The sequence below is a fragment of the Gymnoscopelus microlampas genome (genome assembly GCF_963454915.1).
Source record: "Gymnoscopelus microlampas genome assembly, chromosome: 24".
NCBI lineage: Eukaryota > Metazoa > Chordata > Actinopteri > Myctophiformes > Myctophidae > Gymnoscopelus > Gymnoscopelus microlampas.
The window spans coordinates 9028506-9055806 of record NC_139961.1 but is presented as its reverse complement, the minus strand read 5'-3'; the positions used below and the strand labels follow the sequence as shown (position 1 = coordinate 9055806).

Sequence of the window (27301 nt, the reverse complement as noted above, 5' to 3'; positions counted from 1 at the left end):
TGCCCCATGCCTGCCCTGCACAGTGCGCACGCTGATTTCACTGTTTCCTCTGCTGTCAATATGGTAGACACCAGTTGACTAGTTCAGATTCAACATCATCAAGTGAAACGCTGCATAAACAGTAGGCCTAGGTAGGTTTGATCGAGCCTATATTCCAGCTTAAAATGCGCACAAGCCAAGCAATGCTTTTGATAGAGAGAGAGGACAGACCGGAGAGCTGAAGAGAGAGAGAGCAAGAGAGAGCGCGTGCGAGAGAACGCGTGCGAGAGAGAGAGAGAGAGTATTAGACCGATGTGGTCCGATTTTTTTATCATCATTAATGTAGCCTACCCTACCTACACTTGCATTTTAGAACGTTCAAACTACCATTTTACTAGAACTACCCAGTAGAACAAGTGAACTGCACAACAGCTGTCTGTCTCATTGATTGTCAGTGCTGGCAGCGCATGCATGTGCACATCAAAATCACACTACAAAACCCCACATTTGATCAACAACAAAATATAGATTAATAGACAACATACAGCCAACATCCCAAAATGGAGTCTTATAATATCCAGCAAGTAGCCTAATATAAATTAATAACTGCAAACAAATGACAAGTTTTTAGGCTATCAAATCAATATCCTACAAAAGTAGAGAAAAGCTGTGACCTCACCGGCGCTCTGATGGACAATAAATACATATTCCTTTTGCAAATTCTCTTGTCAATAATGATACAAATGGAACGTTTCTTTCAGCAGCTAGAGTTTGACATTGTTTGAGTGCGTTTTGAGCGCAGCTCCTCGTTAAGTTAATTGTCTTCACCCGCTGCGCAACAGGGCAGATCTCCGCCAGGGCAGGGCACTATAGGCTATTATATTTATATATTATATTTATATGATTTTAAAAAATCAAATTAAGTCATTATTAGTGCAAGTTCATAGGTGGACACAATAGGGACATTTGGGCACCTCGGTGTAAAATTGGCTATTTAAGTATATAAATGCATTTTAGTGGGCACTTTTTTTTTTTTACCCTTTAACGGGAATTCCCGGGAAGCCCGGGAAAAGGTCTGAAAATTCCCGGGAATTAAAATTAGCTATTTCCCGGAAAATGTTAAACCCTAGTGTGCGTGTGCGTGTGCGTGTGCGTGTGCGTGTGCGTGCGTGCGTGCTGCGTCAGATTATCTGTCATGTCTGGTAAATGCAACGCGAGGAACTTGTGCCCACAGGCGAGGACGACCGTACAGTATATCTGAAGTCATCATCTCTGCAGAAATGTTATGAATGATTCATGATTACGTGGGTCGGGGAGTTATTTTCAGCCGTTTTTTTTTTTTAAATGCGTCTCGTGCGTTACTGTTCACATGTCACGTTTCTGCATCAGGTTTTAGTCCATGGTTCCAGCAGGGCTGCCCAAATTTACTTGGGTAAAAGTGCAAAAGTATTGGTATCAAAATGCACTTAAAGTACCAAAAGTAAAAGTACTAAAAATGTTTGAAAATACTGTAGCAGATCTACAAGCTCACAACGCATCGCGATGCGACGCGTTGTGAGCTTGTAGATCACCTCAAAATTGTCCACTGCCCCTTCAGCGTTCTATTTCGGACGCAGGATTAACCCTTTAAGACCTGAGGCCGCTTCTAAGAATTTTCTAAATCCTAACAGTTTTTTTAAAAAAAATCAAAAAAAAAATGTTTTCACGATTTTTCAAAAATATCAGATCTACAAGCTCATAGCGCGGCACTCGGTGCCGCGCTATGAGCTTGTATATCTGATATTTTTGAATAGCAAAAGAAATCTAAAGTGACACAGATGCGTTCCAGGTATTAATGGGTTAAAGTGCTTGGGGAAGCTGGCATGCCGCGTTGGTCGCATTTACACGAGATATTAAAGTTTCATGCCGAGTTTGAATAATTCAACGACGCCAATGCAGATGAAAAGGTGTAGCAGTGGTGTAAAGTAACTAAGTACATGTACTCAAGGTACTGTACTTAAGTGAAAATTTTGAGGTGCTTTTTCTTTACTGGAGTATTTCCAATGTTCAATACTTTTACTTCTACCCCACTACATCTCAGAGGCAAATATAGTACTTTTACTCCACTACAATTGTTTGAAAACTTTGTTTTAGTTACTAGGGACATTCAGCATAATGAGTACTTTTACTTTTGGTACTTAGTGTGCATTTTGATGCCAATACCTTTTTTCACTCAAATACATTTTGATTACCGGACTTTTAAATAAATATTTCTACATATTGGTATTGATACTTTTACTCAAGTAAAAACATTTGAGTACTTCTCCCACCACTGCCATTCATGTACAGCTGGCATTAAGATACGAGCGTCTCACCCTAGGATGGCTTTGCATTAATGGATTTCATAATTCTGAGAAGTTCGGTTGGCCGAAGCCATGCACTCGCACCTTCAACGTGCTGCAAGAACCAGTGCGTTTGGTGCAATCTGTATCACTCCACTTCTGAACTGTTGCCTTTACTCAACTGTGGTAATTTTGCATGGCCGCAACAATCAACGTTTGGGCAAGAATACAAAGCCAGGTTTGAAACGGTGACATCAGGAAAGTTTGTAAAGGCTTAGAGGTACCAGAGAACTATATTTCGAGGCATACTGCTATTCCATGTCGAACAACCCTGTTCTGAATACCCTGTATTTACAAGCAAAATCTACAACCTCACAACTCCAGTAGTAAGTAGATATAGCGCGTCAGTGGAGTGCCTACAGTGTAGAGTAAACGTATTCAACACATGGCTCACAGCCGTGTGCTGTAGACTTTATATTGATCCGTCTTCCGTCTACACTGGCAGGCTTTAATGGCAGCCTTCGATCTGTCTTATCGATCGTTTTCTCTTCTCCGTTTTCCCCTCTGTTCTTCTCAGCCAGAGGGGGGTAGAGTAACCTGTACTGTAAGTAACTGTACTCAAGTAAAAGTATCATTGCTTTGAAATGATACTGACTCAAGTGGAGGTAAAAGAATAGTCATCCTCATCCGAATAATTTCTTGAGTACGAGTAAGAATGTATCTTGTGAAAAGACACATAGAATGTGCATACAATAATACAAAAAATGGATGCAAATTAAAGTAACAAGTGTAATGTAGCCAAATTATTTGAACATATATATATATACTGTATATATTTGGCACAAATGTAAAAGTGAAAAACTTTCTTCACGATACTTCACACATTGAGTGCCAGGGGTTTTAAAAAAAACATTCAGTCAGTGCCTGGATTTTTAACCATTTTTGAACCTTTTTCAAGTAGTCACAAAATATTTTCAGTGATCACCGTCCTCACGGTGATCCCCTCATTACACACACAGGGGTATCGTACAATCGGGGGGAAAAAATTAAAAACATTAGGTAATCCGTTCCATAGTTGCAGCCAGTTGAAAATAGTCGAAAATACATAGTAAAAAAAAAAAGTACACAGGAGCCGAGATACAGGCTTTTGAAGTCATAAGTTAACCAGGAAGTGGATTGGAGTCTAAATCTTCGAAAAATGATATCTCCTGGTGCTGTTTTTTCATATTTTTGTCCAAAAACGGTCATAACCGTTTTTGGCACTCCTCGTTTGGATTATGAAAAACGGTCCGGACCGTTTTTGGCACTCAATGTGTTAAGTAAAAGTGAAAACATATGTTGCCATAAAAATACTCGTAGAACTACAATTTATTCAAAAACGTTACTCAAGTAAATATAACTATAATCGCTAACCCACCTCGGTGCTCAGTCCAGGTGCCAGCGGTTGGCAGCCAAAGTGCGAACGTCTGCTCGGCCTCGTGACTCAGCCCTCGCAACGATGAATATTTCACACAATAAAAGCCTCAAGGAGGACATGCAAGAGAGTCGGTGCGCGGGGGAGTCGGTGCATGGCAACTGTTTTATTCAGTTTGAGCTCGACCCAGCACTTTTTTTTTACAGTACATGTGCTCGAGGGGAGTGCTGGAGCTTTAAATATCACCGCTGTCGAGTGGGAGTCTTGTTATGTCCAAAACCACAAACTTTTCAGGTAAAGACAACAAAAACAACAACAACCTGTGCTCTGGTGGCGCGGGGGGAAAAGAACCTTCCCACAGGTGTCTGAAAATGTGTGCAAATCTCTGAATATATATATATATATATTTTTAAAGCGAACATTTTTAACTCAAATCTTTGCTTCTGGGGGATTCTACAAATGTCTTCTAAATCCTAACAGTTTTTTGAAGAAAAAAAATCATGTTGCTATACAGTATATATCAGTGGTGCTCCAACTTTTATCATGTCAAGGACCCCCAAAATGATATGTATTTAGCCGCGGACCCCCATCTCAAAATATTTTGCTTCCAGGGACCCCCCAGAAGCAAAGATTTGAGTTAAAAATGACCGCTTTAAGAAGATTTGCACACATTTTCACGATTTTTCAAAAATAGCAGATCTACAAGCTCGTAGTGCCACGCTACGAGCTTGTATATCTGCTATTTTTTAATAGCCCAAAGTATAAAATAATGGTAAAAATAGCTAAAAATCTAAAATGACGCAGTATGCGTTCCCCATCTTAATGGGTTTTTAAAAAGCAGCGTTTGCTGTCCCCCCCCCTGCAGGTCAGATCGGGTCCCTGCAGGCGGCCCAGATGTCCCACGAGGCCACCATCAGAGACCTGGACCAGGAGCAGAGCCGGCTGAAGGAGAAGATCAGCCGACTGGAGGAGGAGAGGGAGTCGCTGTTCAACCAGAGCCATGCCAACGACGAGCAGCACAAACAGACAGTACTCAACCTGGAACAGGTAATTATAGTATGCTCTACTACACACACAATCTTGGGAACCCATCGTCAAATAACGAGGCGCAGTTTACGGAGCTAGTTCAGGCCAGGCAACTCAGGGATTGGCTCTATGCACAGCAGCCATTTTGGAGAGAAATTGGGCCTCTTCTTACTTCCTTCACAGGTGTTACCAATGATACTAATGAAGGCTCTGTTCCATTCTGGTCAAACAGAGTCAGGGTGCTGATATTGTGCATGTTGGCTCACTAGAAATACTAGTGGGTCTCAAAGTGTGGTCCAGGGACCCTCATGGTTCCTTGAGAGGGTGTAACTCTGAGAGTGTACAAATGGAACCAAATGGACCCTCCCGGGTCCATTTGGTTCCATTTGGTTCATGGGGGTCCTTGAAATTAAAAAGTTTGAGAACCACTGTGCTATGTACACTAAATGGAACACAGCCTTCATTAGTGTCATTGGTAACACCTGTGAAGGAAGCGAGGAAGGGGCCCAATTTCTGTCCAATATGGCTGCTGTGCATAGAGCCTATTGGGCCATCCGACCAGGTGACTAGTCACATGCATTAGTCCCACCGCCTCCCCGGCATCCACCTGTAGGTTCTGTTTCTAGATCCCTAGTGGGAGTCTTTATTCACTCCCTGTAAATGCCATTTGGCATGTAACATTTATTAGAAATGTTATTCTTACAGGGAGTGAATGGATTCAGAGACCTGACGCCAAACTATGCTTCTTTATGCTTCCTATATCTATGCTCAAGCTTGCTTAATAAGTATATATTCTAATCCAATCCAATTGTTGTCTGACTGAAATGAGAAAAACGGCGCCCCCAGCGTTTTTTCAGATTGCGCAGCTCTGAACCTGTTCTTGAGAGATTACTACACACACAATCTCTCAGGAACAGATTCAGAGCTGAGCTACTGAATCTGTCGGGAGCCCCGCTCAGAACGAGTACGCGTCGGTTAGCTTAGGAGTGGGCGTGCCTTCAGATCAGGAAGCAGGCCGCGCTTCACCCAATCAAATGCAGTGGGCGGGATTCACATCTCTGCGCTCGCTTCCCACTGGAAACAAACCCAAACTCATTCAACGATAGCGTCCTCGGAGCCGACAAAACCCACGGAAAGTTAGTAACATTTTAACTTGTTCTTTCATCATAGAAACAAGTGGGCTTATTATAACCAAAACGATCCATGTTCTTTGGGAGAAATGGCGTTAGTGTTCCGTGGAGAAATATTGTTAGTGGGAATGAAAACATAGGCGCACTACCGGAAGTGGAGGGCTGAGGGCATGTCCAAACCCCGGTTTTCCAGTCTTCGTCAGTCTATTTAATCACTCCCCCCCCAGAGTCAAATGCAAAAGTGAAAAACGCTGGGGGTGCTGTTTTTCCTTCTTATTTGACGATGGCTTCCCAGATTGCTACACACATGACCCTGGCACCATATGGCACCATTTCACACTTGGCAAATCCACCCCCCCCCCCCCCCCCCCCCCCCCCGCTTGGACAATCCACTGATGTTGCACTGAAGTGTCCTTTTGCCGTGGTGTAAAGTAACTAAGTACATGTACTCAAGTACTGAACCCAGATCTGTAATTATTCATATTAAAGATGAATGTTAGCAGAAGAGAGGTTCCGTTCTGAGACCATACCAGAATACAAGATTTGGTCGTATTTTTTCTGTCTTTGGCCTTTTTTATCGTACAGTATGACAGTATTTCCAATTTTCAGTACTTTTTACTTCTACTCCACTACATCTCAGAGGCAAATGTTGTACTTTTACTCCACTACAATTACTTGAAAACTTTAGTTACTACTAGTTACTTTGTAGATGTTGATTATTATTGCAAAACAAACATTAACCACTTCAACCCTATATATATTTCGGCCGTTTGAAAATAGCAGATCTACAAGCTCTCAATGCGTTGTGAGCTTGTGGATCTGCTATTTTCAAAAGATTAGTCTACCTCTTTATACATTTGAAAACTTGTGAAATGGGACATTCTGCATAATGAGTACTTTCTACTTTTGGTGCTTTAACTACATTTTCATACTTTAATACTTTTGTACTTTTACTCAAGTACATTTTGAGAGCGAGAGAGAGAGAGAGAGAGAGAGAAAAGGCTGTCATGAGATGGCTTCAATAAAGAAAAGTGTGGTAAAACTAACCACCATTCTTGTGTGTGTGTGTGTGTGTGTGTGTGTGTGTGTGTGTGTGTGTGTGTGTGTGTGTGTGTGTGCGCGCGCGCGCGTGTGCGTTGGGTGCCAGTCGCTGCGCGAGGAGCACCAGGGCTACGAGAAGGAGCTGACGAGACTGAGGGCGCGCTACGAGGAGGAGGCGCTGCGCTTCAAGGAGGCGCAGCGCAAGGCCCTGGAGGACATGGAGGAGAAGCACGGCGCCATGCGCGAGGAGGCGCTGGAGGAGAAGGAGGAGGAGAAGAAACAGCTGATGAACGTGAGTGTCATTTTAGATTTTAGTCATATTTTATACTTTGGGCTATTCAAAAATAGCAGATCTACAAGCTCGTAGCGCGGCACTCGGTGCCGCGCTACGAGCTTGTAGATCTGCTATTTTTTGAAAAGTTGTGCAGAAAATGTGTGCAGATCTTTGAATCTGTTATATTTTTAAAGCGAACATTTGTAACTCAAATCTTTGCTTCTGTGGGGTCCCTGGAACAACATATTTTGAGATTGGGGTCAAATACATATCATTTTGGGGGTCCTTGTTAGGATTTAGAAGACAGATTTGTAGAATCGGCCTCCCAGGTCTTAATGGGTTAAGAAGATACGGAGACAACGCCTGAAGTTTCCATTTGGTTTCACTCCATTATTCAGTCTGAAAGGCCCTCTGGCGGGGCACGGTGGCGCAGTCGGTAGCGCTGTCGCCTCACAGCTAGAAGGTCCTGGGTTCGATTCCCGCCAGGGACGCTGTGGGCGCTGGGGGCGTGTCTTCTCCTCCGCGTCATCAGCGCCCATACCCTAGGTGGGGTTGGCGAAAGGGCCCACTCTGTGTGGAGTTTGCATGTTCTCCCCGGGTCTCCTAGGGTAGTTAATACCCTCACTAAAACATGTAGTAATCCTGGTCGCTATACCGCCTCCACTGGTTGGAATAACGTGTTCCTTCCACACGCTACGTCCAACCAGGGAAACTCTCCTCCTGTCAGGTGACAAGAAGGTCAGTTGGCTCTCATGCACTGAAGGAAGCATGAGCTCGGCCCTGGCCTCCCTGGCTGTGGGGGACTGGTGTAGCGCTGGTGTAGGGCTGGTGTAGCGGCCAGGATCACTTAGGAAATTGGCACCGGGTAAAAAAAATGGGTTACAAAAATCGCAGGATAAAAATTATTAAAAAAAAATGAAAGGCCCTCTGTCAGTGCGTCCGTTTTCTGAGATGGGGGCGTGGCCAAAGTGGGGTCTCTTTAAAAGAGAGTTCCAGTCATTTTAGGTGTTTGCTTTGATGTGCCGCTAATCACTCACCAACATAACAGGGGCAGTTGACTTTTGGACGACATGGAGCTGGTTGCTTGTTTCTCTCACAGCATCTGGCAACACCGAGGACTAGCTCCACGTCGTTCTGCGTGAACGGCAGCTCATAAGGGACATTCAGTGCATTTTTGAGTGCATAATGAGGATTAGTGGGAATAAAACGAACTTTGGAGCTGCTAAAATAGGCGATTTTTGTTTATCCGCATTACTCCATTATGCCAGTGGATGGGGTCTCCACGATGGACAACAGGGGCTTCTATGAAAAAAAGTCAACTGCCCCTGGTATGTTGGTGAGTGATTAGCGGCACATCAAAGCAAACACCTGAAATTACTGGAACTCTCCTTTAACGATTGGTTTCAGTGTTGATTTCGTCGACTAAAACTATGACGAAAAATGTTCGTCGACTGCCTTTTTGCGCTGACGAAAACTAAATAAAAACTAAGCTACGATGACTAAAAACCATGACTAAATATGTTGACAATTATGTCAACGGATGAAAACTGGACTAAAATGTTAGTGACTAGTGGAGAAGAGATCCAGTAGAACTAAAAGACACGTTATTTTACGTTTGGTTGCGCACAGGTGCTGCGCTCTGAAAATAGCAGATCTACAAGCTCACAGCGCGTCGCGCTGAGACGCGCTGTGAGCTTGTAGATTGGCTATTTTCAGCAGGCAACCAAGTGTAAAATCAGTCCTTACGACTAGAAAAAAACACCAAAAAATACCAGATCTACAACCTCACAACCGCGTCGCGCTGAGACGCATTGTGAGCTTGTAGATGGGCTATTTTCAGCAGGCAACCAAGTGTAAAATCAGTCCTTTACGACTAGAAAAAAAATAGCAGATCTGCAAGCTCGTAGCGCGGCACTCGGTGCCGCGCTACGAGCTTGTAGATCTGCTATTTTTGAATAGCCAAATTGACACAGATTCTTTCCCGGGTCTAAACGGGTCAACAAACAGGTACATTGAGCCCCAGACCTCAGACATGGAGCGTGTTAAGTGCCCACGCCGCCCCGGCGTTAATTGGGAGCGTGTGTGTGTGGTTGTTGGTGTCAAACGGAAACCCCCCGGCCGTTAAGGAGACGCGCGAGGAGAGGAGACGAGGGAGCGCATGCACCTCCTAGAGAGGAGCTGCTCGCTGGGCTGACTGCACACGTTTAATTAGGTCAACATTAAGACTTAATATGGAAACACACACTCCTCTCTGTTTCTCTCTCTCTCTCTGTTATCTATCTCTGTGTGTGTCTCTCTCTCTCTCTCATGCATTTTCACAGTCCCCCTGCTGTTTGAAGCTGGCTGCTAATTGGCTGATTTTCATCAGCATTAAGTTCCGCCTCCAAGCTCAGAGAGAGAGAGAGAGAGAGAGAGAGAGAGAGAGAGAGAGAGAGGGGTGTTCATCTGCCTCTTTAATTCTTCATTCATTCTAAGTGTGCTTTTGTTTTCATTCATCCCATTTTTTTCTGGCAGTGGTGCTTGGCAATAGTTTTTGCAATACCGCTCCTCGCTCGCAACAAATAGAGAGAGAGAGGGGGCGGTGTGTTTACAGATATGAAGAGAGAGAGAGAGAGAGAGAGAGAGAGAGAGAGAGAGAGAGAGAGAGAGAGAGAGAGAGAGAGGGGCTCGTGGATGTGGAGAGAGAAATGAAGAGACATCTTATGTAACCCAGAGCTCTTCTCGTCTTTAGATTGAAGTCTGTTTTACTGGGACAGAAATTACTGGAGAAAAGAGAGAGACTCAGAGAGAAGTGGTTGGATAAGTGGAGAAGTGATTGCTTTTCTTTTTCTCTGCGTGAATATTTCCATCTCTCTAATATCTTTCACCCGAGCAGACTTTGGGAATTTCTGAACTGTGACAAACGAGAAAGTGAATTGTTCACCACAAAATTCCAAATGGAATAGAATAGGACTGTGTGTGTGTGTGTGTGTGTGTGTGTGTGTGTGTGTGTGTGTGTGTGTGTGTGTGTGTGTGTGTGTGTGTGTGTGTGTGTGTGTGTGTGTGTGTGTGTGTGTGTGTGTGTGTGTGTGTGTGTGTGTGTGTGTGTGTGTGTTAAATCGAGGCAAATGCACTGTCAGAAGCAGACATGAGCGCGGTGACATCGGACATATTTTCAGATGTTGCCCTCTTCAGGCCACGATTCTCCTAAATAATAATATTTGAACTGGGAACCCCCCAAAATAATCATATTTGAACTGAGGACCCCCCAAAATAATCATATTTGAACTGAGGACCCCCCAAAATAATCATATTTGAACTGAGGACCTCACACCCTGACAAGCACTTGGAATTGTAGGCGTTACATTTAGTTTGACTCGGTTCCTACAGATAAATATTGTGAAAATAGCAGTGGGAGGCCTTATTTTCACAATTGCCTCTTTCTTACGTAATATTTGACAATTTGGCCAGTTTGGTATTAAAAAAGGTTTAAAAAGTCCTTACATTGACACTTTATAAATGTGCAGAGACCCAGAATACACTGTATGTTGGTTTGTTTACTGTTGAGTGAGAAAACAATGTTGCACATTTAGCTAATCATCTGGGGGACTCCCCTCTGGATCCCGACCCCCAGTTTGGGAAGCACCACCGGATTAGGATAGAGTTAAGTGGGCTACAGTCCCGCCCCCCTGTCTAAAGCCTATCCGACGCCTCCCCCTCCACCTCAGCATGCCGCTTCACGCTCCAAAAAACGCTGCCAGTGTCTCATGAATCGCAAATGGGATTTTTGATTTGTCCTCCCCGCTCATATAGACCCCGAAAATAGCCTCAGGTCATACTAACGATTGGTCTAGTAACCATCATCATACATTAGTATGACCATACTAAGCCGATCTACAAGCTCACAACATGATGCGATAAGTTGTGAGCTAGCTTGATCGGCTATTTTTGGGGTATACGTTTGAAAAACACTTTTTCCCACGTGCCCAAAATAGAGACTAAAGGTCCTTACACACCGGGGCGATTTTTTCGTGCGAATAATGCGTTTTTTAAAAAAACCTTATAAAGTCAATGGCTCCGTACATGGAGCGAAAAAGCGAAAAAGCGAAGAAGCGAAAAAGCGTCTTTTAATTATTCGGAACGAGTCCGAATTTTGCGTATATTCGCTATATTCGCCGGTGTGTAACAACCTTTAGATTATTTAACAAGAACAGTATTAAAGACAGGGTAAGTGGTTTACTTTGGTTAAAATAAGTGTTAAATATAGCTCTATATTCTGATAGTACTCATTGCTATAGAGTGTTTGTTCAGTAAAAGGAGTCTCCATGTCTCTCCAGCTCTTTAGTAAACAGAAAATGCATTTTCAGTGCTCTCTCCTGATTGGCTTAAATGTTGTCACCTACCTGAAAATGTACTATATTCTGTTTACTAAAGAGCTGGAGAGACCCCTGTGACCGAACAAACGCTCTGTAGTAATGATTACTATCAGAATAGAGCACTTTACCCTTTTAACCAAAACATTTAAAGGGTCTACACCATGAATTTTAACTTTTTCTTCATTTTTGTGTGTTTTTGGTCTCCCCCACCTCTCTTCTGTTCCAACAAATACCCGACTTCGAGCATGCAGGCTTTCATAGGCTATCTGTGTTTTTTATGTAAATTGGTCTGAAAACAGTCCGTCAGATTTGTTCCCCCACCCTACGTCACGTCTGGGAACAATTCCTCCCGTTTTTCAGTTCTAACAAAAAAAAAAAAAAATCATTTTTAATTTTTTTTAAATTTTTTCTTATTTTTTTTTTTTACTTTTTCCACACAGAACCAGGACATAACATGCATACAAACTGGCTCAATAGCGCCCCGTGCCAAACAGGACAATGTGGTATTGCAGGTGAAAGTGCTTTATAAGCCAGAGAGAAGTTAGTTGGAATGAGTATATCTGAGGCTTGATTTAGGCTCAAACCTTTTGAAAAACGTTTGAGGGACATAAACAATATGATATCAAATATTATTATTATTTTTTAAATTCATGGTGTAGCTCCTTTAAATAACCAAAAAATATCACTTACCCTACCTTTAACAAAGTATAACTCTGATGGATCCATTGGAACACATGGTCCATTGCAAGTGGTGGAAAAAAAGTACTCAAATATTTTTACTTAAGTAAAAGTATCAATACTGCAATGCAGAAATACTCTGTTACAAGTAAATGTTTGGAATTCAAAACGTATAGACGTGTTTGACAGCACTGTAATCAGTGTTATGTTGGACTCGTGTGCATTGTCAGACATTTAATAAAACCTGAAGGTGATTCTAAAAAATGTCTCTACAAAATGTCTTCTAAATCCCAACAGTTTTCTGAAAAACGTATGTTTCTATATCAGTGGTGCTCAAACCTTTTCATGTCAAGGACCCCCAAAATTGTATGTATTTGGCCGCCGACCCCCATCTCAAAATATGTTTTTCCAGGGACCCCCATAAGCAAAAAGATTTGCACACATTTTCACTATTTTTCAAAAATAGCAGATCTACAAGCTCATAGCGCACTCTGTGCCGCGCTATGCGCTTGTAGATCTGCTATTTTTGAATAGCCAAAGTGTAAAATAATGTTTTTCTTTTAGCTCAAATCAAAAAGTGACACAGATGCGTTCCAGGTCTTAATGGGTTAACCACTCGAACCGTCGATACTTAGGGAAGTTGACCTTTCATCCTGTACTTGCTCTGCTCTTTTTGTTTCCCTCTACACCAAACTTTAATACTTTAAAACGTATCCTTATCCTGTGTGAGAGCCATGTCTTGTATTGTTTTTTGTTTTTTTATTACTCTCCGCCAGGAGAGTATTGTTATCACTGCGTTTTCACTTTCTAAACATGACACACCGATTGGTCAAGCCTCGCGTGACACGTGAAATACTGTGATCTGATTGGCTAGTGACGCCACCGGGCCTATATATACATGGCATCACTCTGACAGTGTCTCCGCCACTGTCAGAGTGAGGTAAGACGGGAACCATGAAATGGCTGCATGGCTGATACATAATTGGCAGATAGGACAGATAGGACATTTATATAGACAGGAGGGATATGACATAGGACACTTATACAGACAGGAGGGATAGGACACTCACACAGACAGAACGGAAGAGGACACTTACCCAGACAGGTTGGATAGGACACTTACATATACAAGAGGGATAGCGACCTATAAATACATGTGTCACTGTGATAAGCCAGATTCCAATACCGAAAATCCGGCCACTAGCTCACTCCCAGACCTTCGAACCGGAAGTAGTCAAGTAGTCGCGGTCCAATTGTTCCTATCTGTCTTATTGGACAGATAGGACAGATAGGACACTTATATAGACAGGAGGGATATGACACTTACATAGACAGGACGGATAGGACAGGAGGGATAGGACACTTACACAGAATGAACGGAAGAGGACACTTACCCAGACAGGATGGATAGGACACTTACATATACAAGAGGGATAGCGACCTTCGAACCAACACAAGTCTTCTGGCGGAGAGTTGTGCTCCGAGGAGCACTTTTTCTAGTTATTATTATTATTATTTACTCTCCGTAGGAGAGTTTTGTTTTCACTTTCTAAATATGACACACCGATTGGTCAAGCCTCACGTGACACGTGACAATACGGTGAAATATTGTATAAATACATGGCATCACTTTGGCAGTGTCTTGACACTGCCAAAGTGAGGTAAGACAGGAACCATCACGAAATGGCTGCATGGCTGATACAATTGGCAAATAGGACAGATAGGACACTTATATAGACAGGAGGGATATGACACTTACACAGACGGATAGGACACTTACAGTACACAGACAGGACGGATAGGACACTTATACAGACAGGAGGGATAGGACACTTATACAGACAGGACGGATAGGACACTTATACAGACAGGACGGATAGGACACTTATACAGACAAGACGGATAGGACACTTATACAGACAGGACGGATCGGACACTTATACAGACAGGATGGATAGGACAGTTAGAACATTCCCAACATTCCCAACACAAGTCTGGTAAGAGTGAGGTAAGACAGGAACAATCACGAAATGGTTGAGAAATGGCAGATACTGTAACAATTGGATAGGACACTTACACAGACAGGACGGATAGGACACTTATATAGACGGGAGGGATAGGACACTTATACAGACAGGACGGATAGGACACTTATACAGATAGAACATTCCCAACATTCCCAACAGCGGAGAGTTGTGCTCCGAGGAGCACTTTTTCTAGTTATTTATTTATTTACCTGTAAACCTGTGATGTCATGTGACAAACCAAGCTGACTCTTCTGATTGGCTCTCCCTCTCCAGGAGATGAGTCAGGAGTTCGAGATCAAGCGTCTCTCATTGGAGGAGCAGAGGGACCGCCTCCAGCAGCAATTGGACAACCTCAAGGAAGAGCTCTCGGCCAAACTCAACATATCCAATCAGGAGGTACGTACAGTATTAGGCCTGCCCGTGCACCCGTGGTTCTCAAAGTGGGGTCTGGGGATGTGGCAATATGCCCAAATATATATAAAATATCATGTATTGCTTTCTATCGTTTTTGTGCGTACAAAGTTTCACGGAAATCGGAGGCTGCGTGAATGACTATTACCAATGGATCAAATGCCCTCGTCCTCCAGTTAAAAATCACTAAATCATTAAAAAATGATAGAAAGCAATACATGATTTTTTTGAACACTCATCTTTTAATTATTATCATTACAAACTAATAAAATAACGCTTGTTGTAAAAAAAACTAAGTTGTCCTTTAAGCTAATTTTAATATTAGGCCGCTACGACTATACGAGGCCTTCAAATCAGAGTCTTATATATTGCAGAAGCATCCTCCCGGGTGCTTCTGGGTTTATTCCTACTAGCAACATCACTACATGTTTAAGGCAGTGGTTTGATTGATTGATTGAATATTTCCAAGGCAAAAAAGTGTAAAACAGCACGGTTACATTTAAAATACTTTGTCTAAAAGGTCCGTTCAAATAAGTCCTTGCGGCCTTGTTTCCAATGAGGTCCTGGTGGTGCTGACATATTCTGCTGTTAGCATCTGTGTCTTTTTTGAGCGGTGTAGCCGCGCATATAAGTGGGGTTGGGACCCATGACCCATCCGTCGTGAAAATGTGTCTTTCGCTGTACTGTGATTGGCTGAAGTATTCAGACCCTTTGCTCAGTATTGTGATTGGCTAGCAAGGCGCATGATGAAATTCATAACCTATTAAATAGCACCGAGCTTCCATCACTGTGATGACCTTAACACATTGACTGCCTGAATTATTTTCACTGCCTATTGTTATTCATGCCAGATTTTTCAATGAAAAAAAAAAAGTACTCAGGAGCCGAGATACAACATTTTAAAGTTTTAAGTTAACAAGGAAGTGGATGAGAGTAAAGATCTTCGAAAATTCATATCTCCTTGGTCTTTGGGTCAAATTAAAAAAAAAAAAAGTATTTTTTTTTTGGATTTTTTTTTTTTTTTGCTAAAATCGAGTTAACTCGATCTTGGCAGGCAAGTGATGAAAAGCTAAAATCGAGTTAACTTGATCTAGGCAGTCAAATAAATAACACCGCTCACTACACACTGGGTGTGATTTTTTTTCCCCCCACAATACTAGCACAAATCCTTTTCATGGGGTGGGGGGGTCCGTGGTCAAATAGCCTACATATCAATTCAGGGGTCTGGGGATTGACTGGGTTTTAATGACGTCGTTGCATGGAACCCGTGTTTTGCCAGGTGTCTCACTTCCAGGAGATGGCCAGGGAGAAGGAGCAGAACCTGAGCTCGGCCCAGACCCAGATCTGCTGCCTGAAGGAGACGCAGGACAAGCTCCGCACCGAGCTGGACGCGACCAGGGCCCGGGTCCGAGAGACCAGCAACATGCTGACCGATCTGCAGGTGAGGAGAGGACACTATATATACTGTACACCACTGGTTCTCAAAGGTGGGGTCCGGGGACCCCCAGGGGTCCTAATGGGGGGGGGGGGCGGGGTACCAGGGGGTCCCCAGCAAAAGTTGTTAATATAGCGTCACTATCGCCTTAACCACTTTAAAGGGGCTACACCATGAATTAAAACAAAAATATATTATATATAAATATTGCCCCCTAATACGTTTTAAACAGGTTGTAAGCCTAAAAAACATCCAGATATTTTTTCTCACAATCTGACGTCCTATTGGGCAGGGGGGAGCTACTGAGCAATTCTGTCTGGCCATCATCAATGCAAAATCAGGGCAAGTGACATCACATGGGGCTCCCGGGGGGTCCCTGGCTGGCACAAAACAAACATTTTCAGATGAGGTCCGTGGCCAGACGAATATCAATTTAGGGGTCCTTGGCATGAAAAAAAGGTTTGAGAACCACTGCACTACACTACACCGCCATGCAGGGGTCCCTGAGGGCGGTTCCAAAGGGGGTCATATTTATCAATAATCATATTCTGACCTGCAGCAGGTGGCAAGGAAGGAAGCAGAGAGGGAGGGAAGACAGGAATGTTAGTCTCGCGTAGCCAGACAACTATTCCAAAATCTCCGAATGCTATATAGAGTCTGGAACTACGACTCCCGAAATACGATTGAGGAAGTTGGCACTTCCGTTCACGAAAACATATTATAAAATATATTTGCATTTTATTTTTCTGCTTAGCAGCAAGCTATGTATACTTAGATGATTTGTATTTATATTAGGATACATTTGCGCGACTGTAAAGACGAAACGGAAGTGGGGAGGAGGCTTCATATCACATCCGGTTTATATTTTATCCCATTAAGACCTGAAGAAGCATCTGTGTCACTTTTTCATTTGAGCTAAAAAGCATTATTTTACACTTTAGCTATTCAAAAATAGCAGATATACAAGCTCGTAGCGCGGCACCGAGTGCCGCGCTACGAGCTTGTAGATCTGCTATTTTTGAAAAAGCGAGGAAATATGTGCAAATTAATACATTTATATTCTTTTAAAGCGAAAATGTTTAACTCAAATCTTTGCTTCTGGGGGGTCCCTGGAACAACATATTTTGAGATGGGGGGTCGGCGGCCAGATACATATCATTTTAGGGGTCCTTGACATGAAAGAGTTTGAGCACCACTGATATAGAAACATAGGTTTTTCAGAAAACTGTTGGGATTTAGAAGAAATTTTAGAAATCGGCTTCAGGTCTTAATGGGTTTATCATGATCAGAGCTTCCGAGTCCCAGACCGCATGACCTTTTGAAAATTGTGGGAGGCAACAGTCTGGCCACGCGAGACTAACTGCAATATTGCAGAGCGTTGAAAAAAAGACATAGATTTGTAAATCAAAAGTAGAAAGCTTGTAGATCTGCTACTTTTGCTCTTTTGGAATTTCTCTTTTGGAATCCTGAAAAGTAACAGTTTTGCACGTACTACAATGACTTTTCAAAATGGTGCTGTGTAGCACCAGAATAGGATATTTGGCTCGGTAATCGTAAGGAGAAGAAGAAGGAAGGAAAGAAAGGAGGGAGAAAGGAAGGGAAGACAGGCAGATTGCAGGGCGTATAGAAAAGAAAAGAGATAGAAGCAGAGGAGAGAGAGACAGGGGGGGGGGGGGGGGTGAAGTGACTCACTAAAGGCCAGGTGGGAGTTCTTCTAATGGTGATGAAGCTATTAGCTCTTATCTGCCATCTGGCTGCTTTAAGGCTGATGAGAAACAACACTGTTGTAATGACATGGAGAGAGAGAGAGGGAGGTTGAGAGGGAGAGAGAGAGAAAGAGAGAGAGAGGTTGAGAGGGAGGTGGAGAGCGATATTATACAAGAGGAAAAGAGAGGGAGAAAATAGGAAATTCACGCTTGAATGAAAATGGAGGGATGCCAAGAAATGGAGAGAGAGAGGGACAGATAGAGAGAGAGAGAGAGGGATGAAAAGGAGATATAATTGTGCGGTCACAGGTGTTTACGTTTTCTCTTTAGTTGTAATCTTAGCATCGCGTGTAGAACAGCGTGCGAACAAAAGCTGTCGGAGCGGAAATGTTCATTTAACCCATTAAGGCCTGAGGCCGATTCTACAAATGTCTTCTAAATCCTAACAGTTTTCCCAAAATACTTATGTTTCTATATCAGAGGTGCTCAAACGTTTTCATGTCAAGGACCCCCAAAATGATATGTATTTGGCCCGTGGGACCCCCTTCTCAAAATATGTTGTTCCAGAGACCCCCCAGAAGCAAAGATTTGAGTTACAAATGTTCGCTTAAAAAAATAATATATATATTCAAAGATTTGCACAAATGTTCTCGATTTTAAAAAAAAATAGCAGATCTACAAGCTTGTAGCGCGGCACTCGGTGCCGCGCTACGAGCTTGTATATCTGCTATTTTTGAATAGCCCAAAGTGTAAAATAATGCTTTTTAGCTCAAATCTAAAAATGACACAGATGCGTCCCAGATCTTAATGGGTTAAAAGCTAATGCAAGCACAGCTCACACAACGCTGTGAATGAAAAGGCCGGGCAGGGGGGAAAATAAAGGGAAAAATGAAGGATAAGAGGAGAGAGAGAGAGGAAAAGAGAGAGGGGGAGCAATGAATGGGCTGAACGAATGGAGATAATGATGTGAAATTGGTGCAGTTACAGTAAATGTCCCCTTTTTAACGCGTTCAGTCCATACAAGGATACCAGAGATGAGCTTCAGGAATGAGGCTGAAAAGCGATTGTGTTGTATTGAAACACACAGGCGCACACACACACACACGCACACGCACGCACACACACACACACAAGCATGCACACACGTTAGTATTACTTGTGAGGACATAACAATTTCAGAAGGGAATCAAAAATAGCTGAAAACGACCGTAAACAGCATGATCTACAAGCTCACACCGCGTCACGCTGCAAAGCGCTGAGAGCTTGTAGATCGGCTATTTTTACGGTGCGCGACACCGGCTCGCAAGTGTGAGTCAGGCGTATTCGGTTGTTGAGCCGTGACGTATGCGCCCCGCCAGAATAACGTCCGGGTCCAAGTGTGTATTTTATTTTCCCAATATGCGCAGCAGTGCTGTGTCCCTCGCTGTTTTAACACATCTGAGACTAAAATAATGACTAAAGTGTCATTCTACCGTTTTCCTGGCAATGACAAAGAGAAGAGGAAAAATACTTAAATATATATATATATATATATATATATAAATACATATACAAAAATAAATATTATAATGTTAATGATAATAATAAATAAATATAAATATATATATTAGCCTACTTCTTAGCATTTAGCATTAACCCATTAAGACCGGGAACGCATCTGTGTCACTTTTTAGATTTCTTTAGGCTATTTTTGTAAAATCGTGAACATTTTTGCAAATCTTTAAATATATATAGATCGCGTATTTTAATAGCTTTTTTTTTGTTTTGTTTTTGGTGAGATCTGACGTTCATAGTGACAGAACACGGTAAAAAAGAAGTAAGAAAAAAGAAGGTAAGAACAGAAGTCTCGCTAGACGAGATCGAAATCTCGAGATTTCGATCTCGTCTAGCAAAACTTAGGTTTTTCTTAAAGCTATTAAAATACGCGATCTAGCACAAGGCCTATTGGCGCACGTTTTAAGCTGTGGCGGACCCGGGATGGAGTTATGACATTTTTCTACTGTACCATTCATCCTCTAAGATATCATAACATCATAGAAAAGGTAAGAAAACCTTAGTCCAAAATTCTCCTTTAAGCATTCCGTTTGTGTACCGGTGCACATAACCGTTACTTACCGGGCTATGAGAGACTCAGATATTAAGGTACCTGCAATATTCAAATTTGAATACATTTCACGGTCCCGACTGTCCACATTTGCAGGCTGTAAAAAAGGAATCCCCACAGGATTAGCAACAGGTGCTGTTTTCCTACAGAGATTCATATTCATCAAGGTTATTTCAAGATAAATCTGGTTTAACCGATTAAGACCTGAGGTGATTCTTACATTTTTTTTCTAAATCCCCCCAAAAAATGTTCGCGATTTTCCAAAAATAGCAGATCTACAAGTTCATAGCGCGGCACTCGGTGCCGCGCTATGAACTTGTATATCTGCTGTTTTTGAATAGCCAAATAAATCTATAGTGACACGGATGCGTTCCAGGTCTTAATGGGTTAATGGTACTACTGCACTGGCAGACGATATGGATAAGTTTAAGAATATGTTGTTTAAGGATTGTAATTATGTTTTTGTTTTAAGGGGGAATACCTACAGTAATAAAATCCTCAGTTTCAATGTAAAATCAGAGAGTATACCTTTCCGGGTCCATTTGGTTCCATGTGTATACTGTCCGAGTTAAATGAACTCACTAACAGTGGAGGACTACAGAGAGGGTAGTCTCGCGTAGCCAGACCCAACTGAAAATGAAAAACAGCGACCTCTGCTGTTTGCATTGTCTGTTGGGTCTGGCAGGAAGCAAACGAAACACCAGTGCGCAAGGAAACCGGGGTTTGTGTCTGCCTTCAGCGCTCCACTTCCGGGTGGTGCGACTATGTTTTCATTCCCACTAACAATATTTCTACACGGAACACTAACACCACTTCTCCCAGAGAACATGGATGGTTTTGGTTATAAGCCCACTTGTTTCTATGATGAAAGAGTAAGTTAAAATGTGAATATCTTTCCGTGGTTTTGTCTGCTCCGAGGACGCTATTGTTAAATTAGTTTTGGTTAGTTTCGAGGGGGGAAGGGTGGACGGACACGTGAATCCCGCCCACTACATTTGATTGGGTAAAGCGCGGCCTGCTTCCTGATCTGAAGGCACACCCACTTGAAACCAATGCGCACGGGTTGTCAACACGGCTACCGACAGATTCCACCGCAGGGCAGAATCTGTTCTTGAGAGATTACAGAGAGGGAGACTGTGTTAAGGGATATAATGACCCATGAGGATACACATGGTTCTGAAGAGACTTAATCGCTTTCTACAGACACACAAAATAATAAAAAAAAATAACTTGCATCTTAATTAGAAATCCCATTGAAAATAGGGAAAGCGATGAACTCCCTGGCGGAAAGTGTCAGCTTCTAGGGAATGTGTGTGTGTGTGTGTGTGTGTGTGTGTGTGTGTGTGTGTGTGTGTGTGTGTGTGTGTGTGTGTGTGTGTGTGTGTGTGTGTGTGTGTGTGTGTGTGTGTGTGTGTGTGTGTGTGTGTGTGTGTGTGTGTGTGTGTGTGTGTGTGTGTGTGTGTGTGTTGTAATGACAGCTTTTGATGTTACTTTAAGTTAAACAGATCTGGAAGATGCAGGACTGCAACGTCAGGAATCAAACGTCATACTTTATTGTAGATCTCATCACAGCAGAGAGAAACTATTGTCTCCCTCCCTCCCTCCATGACACTTTAAATAATTATCCATTCAACCATCACACTAGACAGAAGTGGTGCTACATGGCAATCAATGTGGGTCTTTGGCTCGTAATAATGATAGGGGACACTCTTTGGGTGCTATACAGCTCCTATATTCATTAGAGGTGCCTTAAAGGACGACTTCACCACTTTTCAACATATCTTCATATAATAGGTCCTCACTAATGCTCATGATAAAATGATACAATTTTTTTCTAATCAGTCTGTGTCTCAGAGGAGGGCTGTGGACAGTTCAGAAACCCGTCTACCACTGACATCATCGATGGGGAATCCAAGCTAATAGAAACTGCAGGCTTTGTATTCCTGGAAAGTTGCAATGCAATAATAGATCCCATTGTTCTCGCCTTAATAAAAATCTGAATAAAAAAATTGTAATCTTTTTGGAAAAAAAATCCTTTCTAACGATGATGTCACTGGTAGACGGGTTTCTGGACTGTCCACAGCCCTCCTATGCAGAGCCGCAGGAAGGGTGGTGCGAACGGTGCGGCCGCACCGGGCCCCGCGCTACGGGGGGCCTCGCAAAAAAACGGGAACATTTTTTTTTTAACATGACACCCAACATGACACCCAACTTAATGTTTTGAGGGCAAAAATAACCGCAAATAACCACCCAAAACGCGGATATATCCAACAGAAACCGCAAAAAAATCGCGCTGCGCGCGCGTGCGTGCTCGCCAACTCCGCACCGGGCCCCGCATTTCTCCCAGACGGCTCTGCTCCTATGAGACACAGACCAAGTAGAAAAAAATTGTATAATTTTATCATGAGCATTAGTGAGGACCTATTATGTGAAGATGTGTTGAAAAGTGGTGAAGTCGTCCTTTAACTAAGCTGAACAACCAGTGAAGAACCACTAAAGAGCCATGCAGGGGGTTCTTTGTCAACACACTCTCACTCTGTAGTTGTAATTGTTGTCAACACACTCTCACTCTCCAAAATGCAGTGGTGTTAAGTACTTTTACTCAAGTAGTAATTGTTTAGGTAGGCAAATCTTTGCTTCTGAGGGTCCCTGAAACTAACTATTTTGAGATGAGGGTCCGCGGCCAAATTACAATCCTTTAGTGGGGGTCCTTGACTTGAAAAGGTTAGGATGTCACCCATTTTTTTCTTTTTTTGTAATTATATTTTTGGGGCTTTTTCTGCCTTTATTGATAAATGAGCAGTAGACTGACAGGAAACGGGGAGAGAGATGGGGGGCGGTGACACGCAGCACAGATCGGGACTCGAACCCGCAACACGCTGTCAGGCAGGATTACCAGCCTAGGTGCCCGGACGGCTACGCCAGCCGCCCGGGGCAGGGTGTCGCACCTATTGACGGCTAGTGTGGTAGGGCATTCCACATTTTGGTGGCAGAATAGTCGAACATTCATCCCCGTGTTTGTGCCGTTTTCCCTTCTGCCAGCTTAGCTAAATGTTTTATAAAAGCAAATGCGATGTTGTGGTGGTTGGGGTAATTGCCATTGACATTTGGCTCATAATTGCACCGCGTTTACCCGTCCTAACTATTAGGAGCCGTGGGAAAGTGCCATTACTACAGCGCCAGGGGAGCAGCTATTAAGCGAACTGGCGACCTTCCGACTCCCAGAAGGCCTCTCTGTACTCTACCCACTCAGCTACAGCCACGTCACCTCGTCGTGCAGCCAGTTTAGAGCAGCCCAAGGGCGTTGTAATGAGATTAACCCATTAAGACCTGAGGCGATTCTTAAAAAAAATCTAAATCCTAACAGTTTTTGGAAAAAAGTCAAACCAATATTTTTCAAAAATAGCAGATCTACAAGCTCATAGCGCGGCACTCGGTGCCGCACGCCCGCCTCTCATTGGAAATGAATTACATAGGCGCCTCAGCCGCTCCCAGTCTGAAACCACCCTTTTAGACCGGCGATTTGTTTGTAGATTTGACATGCCCAGAATAAGGACGGTAGGGTTCATGTGGTTGAGTGGCTAAACGTTTTGCTGAAACCTCTTAACCTGTGTGTGTGTGTGTGTGTGTGTGTGTGTGTGTGTGTGTGTGTGTGTGTGTGTGTGTGTGTGTGTGTGTGTGTGTGTGTGTGTGTGTGTGTGTGTGTGTGTGTGTGTGTGTGTGTGTGTGTGTGTCTGTGTGTAGGAGGAGATCGAGACGGAGAAGCAGCAGCACGAGGCCAGGGTGATGTCCATCCGGACAGAAGAAAAGCAGAAGATGGACAAGATGGCGGACGACCTGGACCAGAAATGGACGGACGCACTGCGGTGAGAGAGACGGTCGATCTTATCTGTCGGCACCGAGTGCCGTGCTACGAGCTTGTAGATCTGCTATTTAAAAAAAATATATATATTTTTTTTTCAAGCGAACATTTGTAACTCAAATCTTTGCTTCTGGGGGTCCCTGGAACCACACATTTTGAGATGGGGGTCTGCGGCCTAATACATATCATTTTGGGGGTCCTTGACATGAAAAAGTTTGAGAACCACTGATATAGCAACATACGTTTAGAAGACATTGTGTATAGAATCGGCCTCAGGTCTTAAGAAACTAGAAAACGTGCTCCTCGGAGCACAGGTCTCCGCCAGGTCAGGTAGGTTATTGTGGCCCAGCAATGTTAGGAATTCGACAATCAGGATGGAATATGAAAAATCGGACTGATCCGTCTTTATCACTTAACTATAGAGATAATGTGTACCAATTTGTGTGATTTTTGGACTAAATTAGTAATATAAACAGGGGTGCACATAACTGGTGCGCAGGTGCGCATGCGCACCCAAAATAAAAAATGCGCACCACATCAGGCGACGCGAGGCGCTTTTGCGCACCAACAGCTGGGACAGGAATTTCCAAGCTTTTATTTTTTAGCAAAACTAAAAAATAAAAGCCTGGAGATCGAGGCTAGGAATTTACTTCCTGAAGCCACACTCACACAATCACTCTAAAGCACCCGTCGGCCCCATGTACAGCCATTAGGCGGAGGGGTAGAGATATGACTCGCGTCGCCTCGCATCGCCTCGCATTGCCTGGCTGCGTGCACGCAGCCAGCAGCGGCTGTTAGAGGCACTCGTCACCGATGATGAACGCACCGTAATGGTGCAAAATATGCCGTGAACGTCCCAATCTGGCGGATAAAATCAGCGCAGCAGCACAGGGCACCAACCTTGGGGGCTTTATATAACAGCATGAGAAAAAAAAATCGGCGGAATTTAGAAGCAGAGCGTCCTTTTTTTCTCGCCCCCCCCCCCCCCGTTGACAAAACTGTCCGGCGGGCACCGTGCTGAATCCCCCCCCCCCCCCCCCCCCCCCCCCCCCCGTTGACAAAACTGTCCGGGCTGAACCCCCCCCCCGTTGACAAAACGGGACGGGCGCCATGCGCACCAAGTCACATGTCCAGGTGCTCCTCTGCGTACCAGACCTAAAAAGTTATGTGCACCCCTGAATATAAAAAAAAAAGTGTTTGCAGAAATTGGCCTCCTGGTGGCGCTATATAATAGGGCGATGTTCAAAGGGTGGCATTTGTTCCTCAACGTAGTGCAAATGTGCGTGCAAAGTTTCACTTTGCAGCATTTTGTTCAAAACGGGCGACTCCTGCAAACTTCAGATGTCAATCTTAGCCAATCAGGATGGAATGTGAAAAATCTAACAGATCCAACTTGATCACATGACTATAGAGATCGTGTGTACCGATTTGCGTGAAATCTTGACAAAAATCTGGGGCAGAGGTTCTGCTCTGGCATCCAGGGAGTGTGTACGTCCACACCTTCGGCCTGGAAAAGACAATAATGTCAGTGAACACTAGCAGCAGTGGGTAACCGGAAAGCTTTAACCCATTAAGACCTGAAAAAATAGCAGATCTACAAGCTCATAGCGCGGCACTCGGTGCCGCGCTATGAGCTTGTAGATCTGCTATTTTTGCATAGCCAAAGAAATCTAAAGTGACACAGATGCGTTCCTTCCAGGTCTTAATGGGTTAAACCCATTGTCAAAACATCCCTGGTTCGATACCCGCTCAAGATCGGTGTTGAATGTCCTCCCACTTTCAAGCCTTCAGTTTCCGCTGCTGTCCAGGAACAGTGTGTGAGCGAGGAATATGTATAAACAAAGAGATCAAAATTAGACTAATTTGTGCAGGTGAGATAGTTTAATCATTATTATCTTTATCTACACAACAAGCGATGTTTCCAGAAAGCTTCACACATATGAAGCTACATTGTAAACTAACTACATTTGAGAGGGAATGAAAGCAGTTCAGTGAATAACAGTCACATAACATGGCTACTTCTGCAGGCGAAAACGATAATGAAAGTCATCTCCAGACTAGCAAAGTGATATGTAATTAACATATTTAATCATAATAATTAATTCATATGATCATATTTAATTAACATAAATGCCATTTGCACAACACGTTTATAAGCATAATGGTTCCTAAGTGCTTCAAGGTCAATGAGTGGTGATCTAAAAAAAAGAATAATTGGCAAGTGTTACTGCCCGAAAAATAAGATACTTTAGAATGAAGAATTAAAGAGCTGACGGACAGACGGCGTTAACTCTCATATAGACCTTTCATTTTAACGAAAGGTGAGTTTATTCAGTTACAGCCTATAACGGTGGTTCCCAAACTGGGGGTCGGGACCCCCAGGGGTGTCTCCAAATTATTGTGGGAGGGTCCCCAGTTGATTAGCTTAATGTACAACATTGTTTTCTCACTCAACTGTAAACGAACCAATATACAGTGTAAGTGTATATACAGGGTATCTGCACATTTCTAAAGTTACAATTGAATTGTAAACGAACACAAACAAAGCTGATTTAGACAATAATAGAGCATCACAAAACCCAGTGCTGTTTGTTTTCTAAATCAAAATGTTAACATCCTGTTGATTTGACATTTTTTGTTAGGAAGAAAACCTGGACTGAATCCACGTATCCGGATATGCAAATAGTAAAATCAACAGGAAGTTGACATTTGTATTTAAAAGACAAACAGTACGGGGTTTGCTGATGTATGATCTATATTGTCTGAATCAGCTTTGTTTGCGTTTGTTTATGTGCTAAAAGAGACTTTAAGAGCTGTTTCAGTGTACAATGTAAGTCAATGAGGAGCATATTTTGAATTCTCCTTTCAGGAGGCCAAAAAAGGAGGTAGTACCATTTTTACCGTTAGACAGACGACCCCCCCCATTGTTGTACATATAGTGTTATTACTGCCTTGACTCTCACCCCCCCCCCCCCCCCCCCCATTGTTTTTACATACTGTATTATTTTTTCCCTGCTTTTTTGTTTAGTTTTTGTTTTATAACCTACATATAGTGATATTCTTTTTTTGTTTTTGTGTTGATATTTACCACTATATATGACTATATGATGAATTGAATACCAAGGACCTCAAAGGAAACAAGACGGCAAGGACTTTTTTTGAAAGGACCTTTTAGACAAAGTATTTTAAATGTAACTCTGCTGTTTTACATTTTTATATATATTCAATCAATCAATCAAAAATTATCAATTTCTAATGGAGCAATTCTTTTTGATTTCTTGTCCACTTTTGGAGTTACATCGTGGCAAGGTAACTACACAAATCAAACCTCTACTAAAGTGGTCTTGCCCTTTAACATGAGGATTGAAATGCAAATATGTCTGTGACTGCCTCCAATCCAAATTCTAAATTGTATTGTTATAGCTAATTATCTCTGCCTCTCTGTCTCTGTCTGTCTATCTCTCTGTCTCTGTCTGTCTGTCTCTCTCTGTGTCCTCTCTCTCTCTCTCTCTCTGTCTCTCTGGGTGTCTCTCTCTCT

At 42.9% G+C, this 27301-nt stretch overlaps 1 protein-coding gene across 1 annotated transcript in view; it reads left to right on the top strand.

The window, feature by feature from the left end:
- fam184aa (family with sequence similarity 184 member Aa) overlaps positions 1-27301 on the top strand; it is a 133783-nt gene that overhangs the window by 58009 nt on the left and 48473 nt on the right. The window contains exons 9-13 of the mRNA XM_084050553.1: positions 4580-4761; positions 7018-7203; positions 14519-14641; positions 15936-16097; positions 23646-23767. Of these exons, the coding sequence (XP_083906679.1) occupies positions 4580-4761; positions 7018-7203; positions 14519-14641; positions 15936-16097; positions 23646-23767 (775 nt within the window). The remainder of the gene's footprint in view (positions 1-4579; positions 4762-7017; positions 7204-14518; positions 14642-15935; positions 16098-23645; positions 23768-27301) is intronic.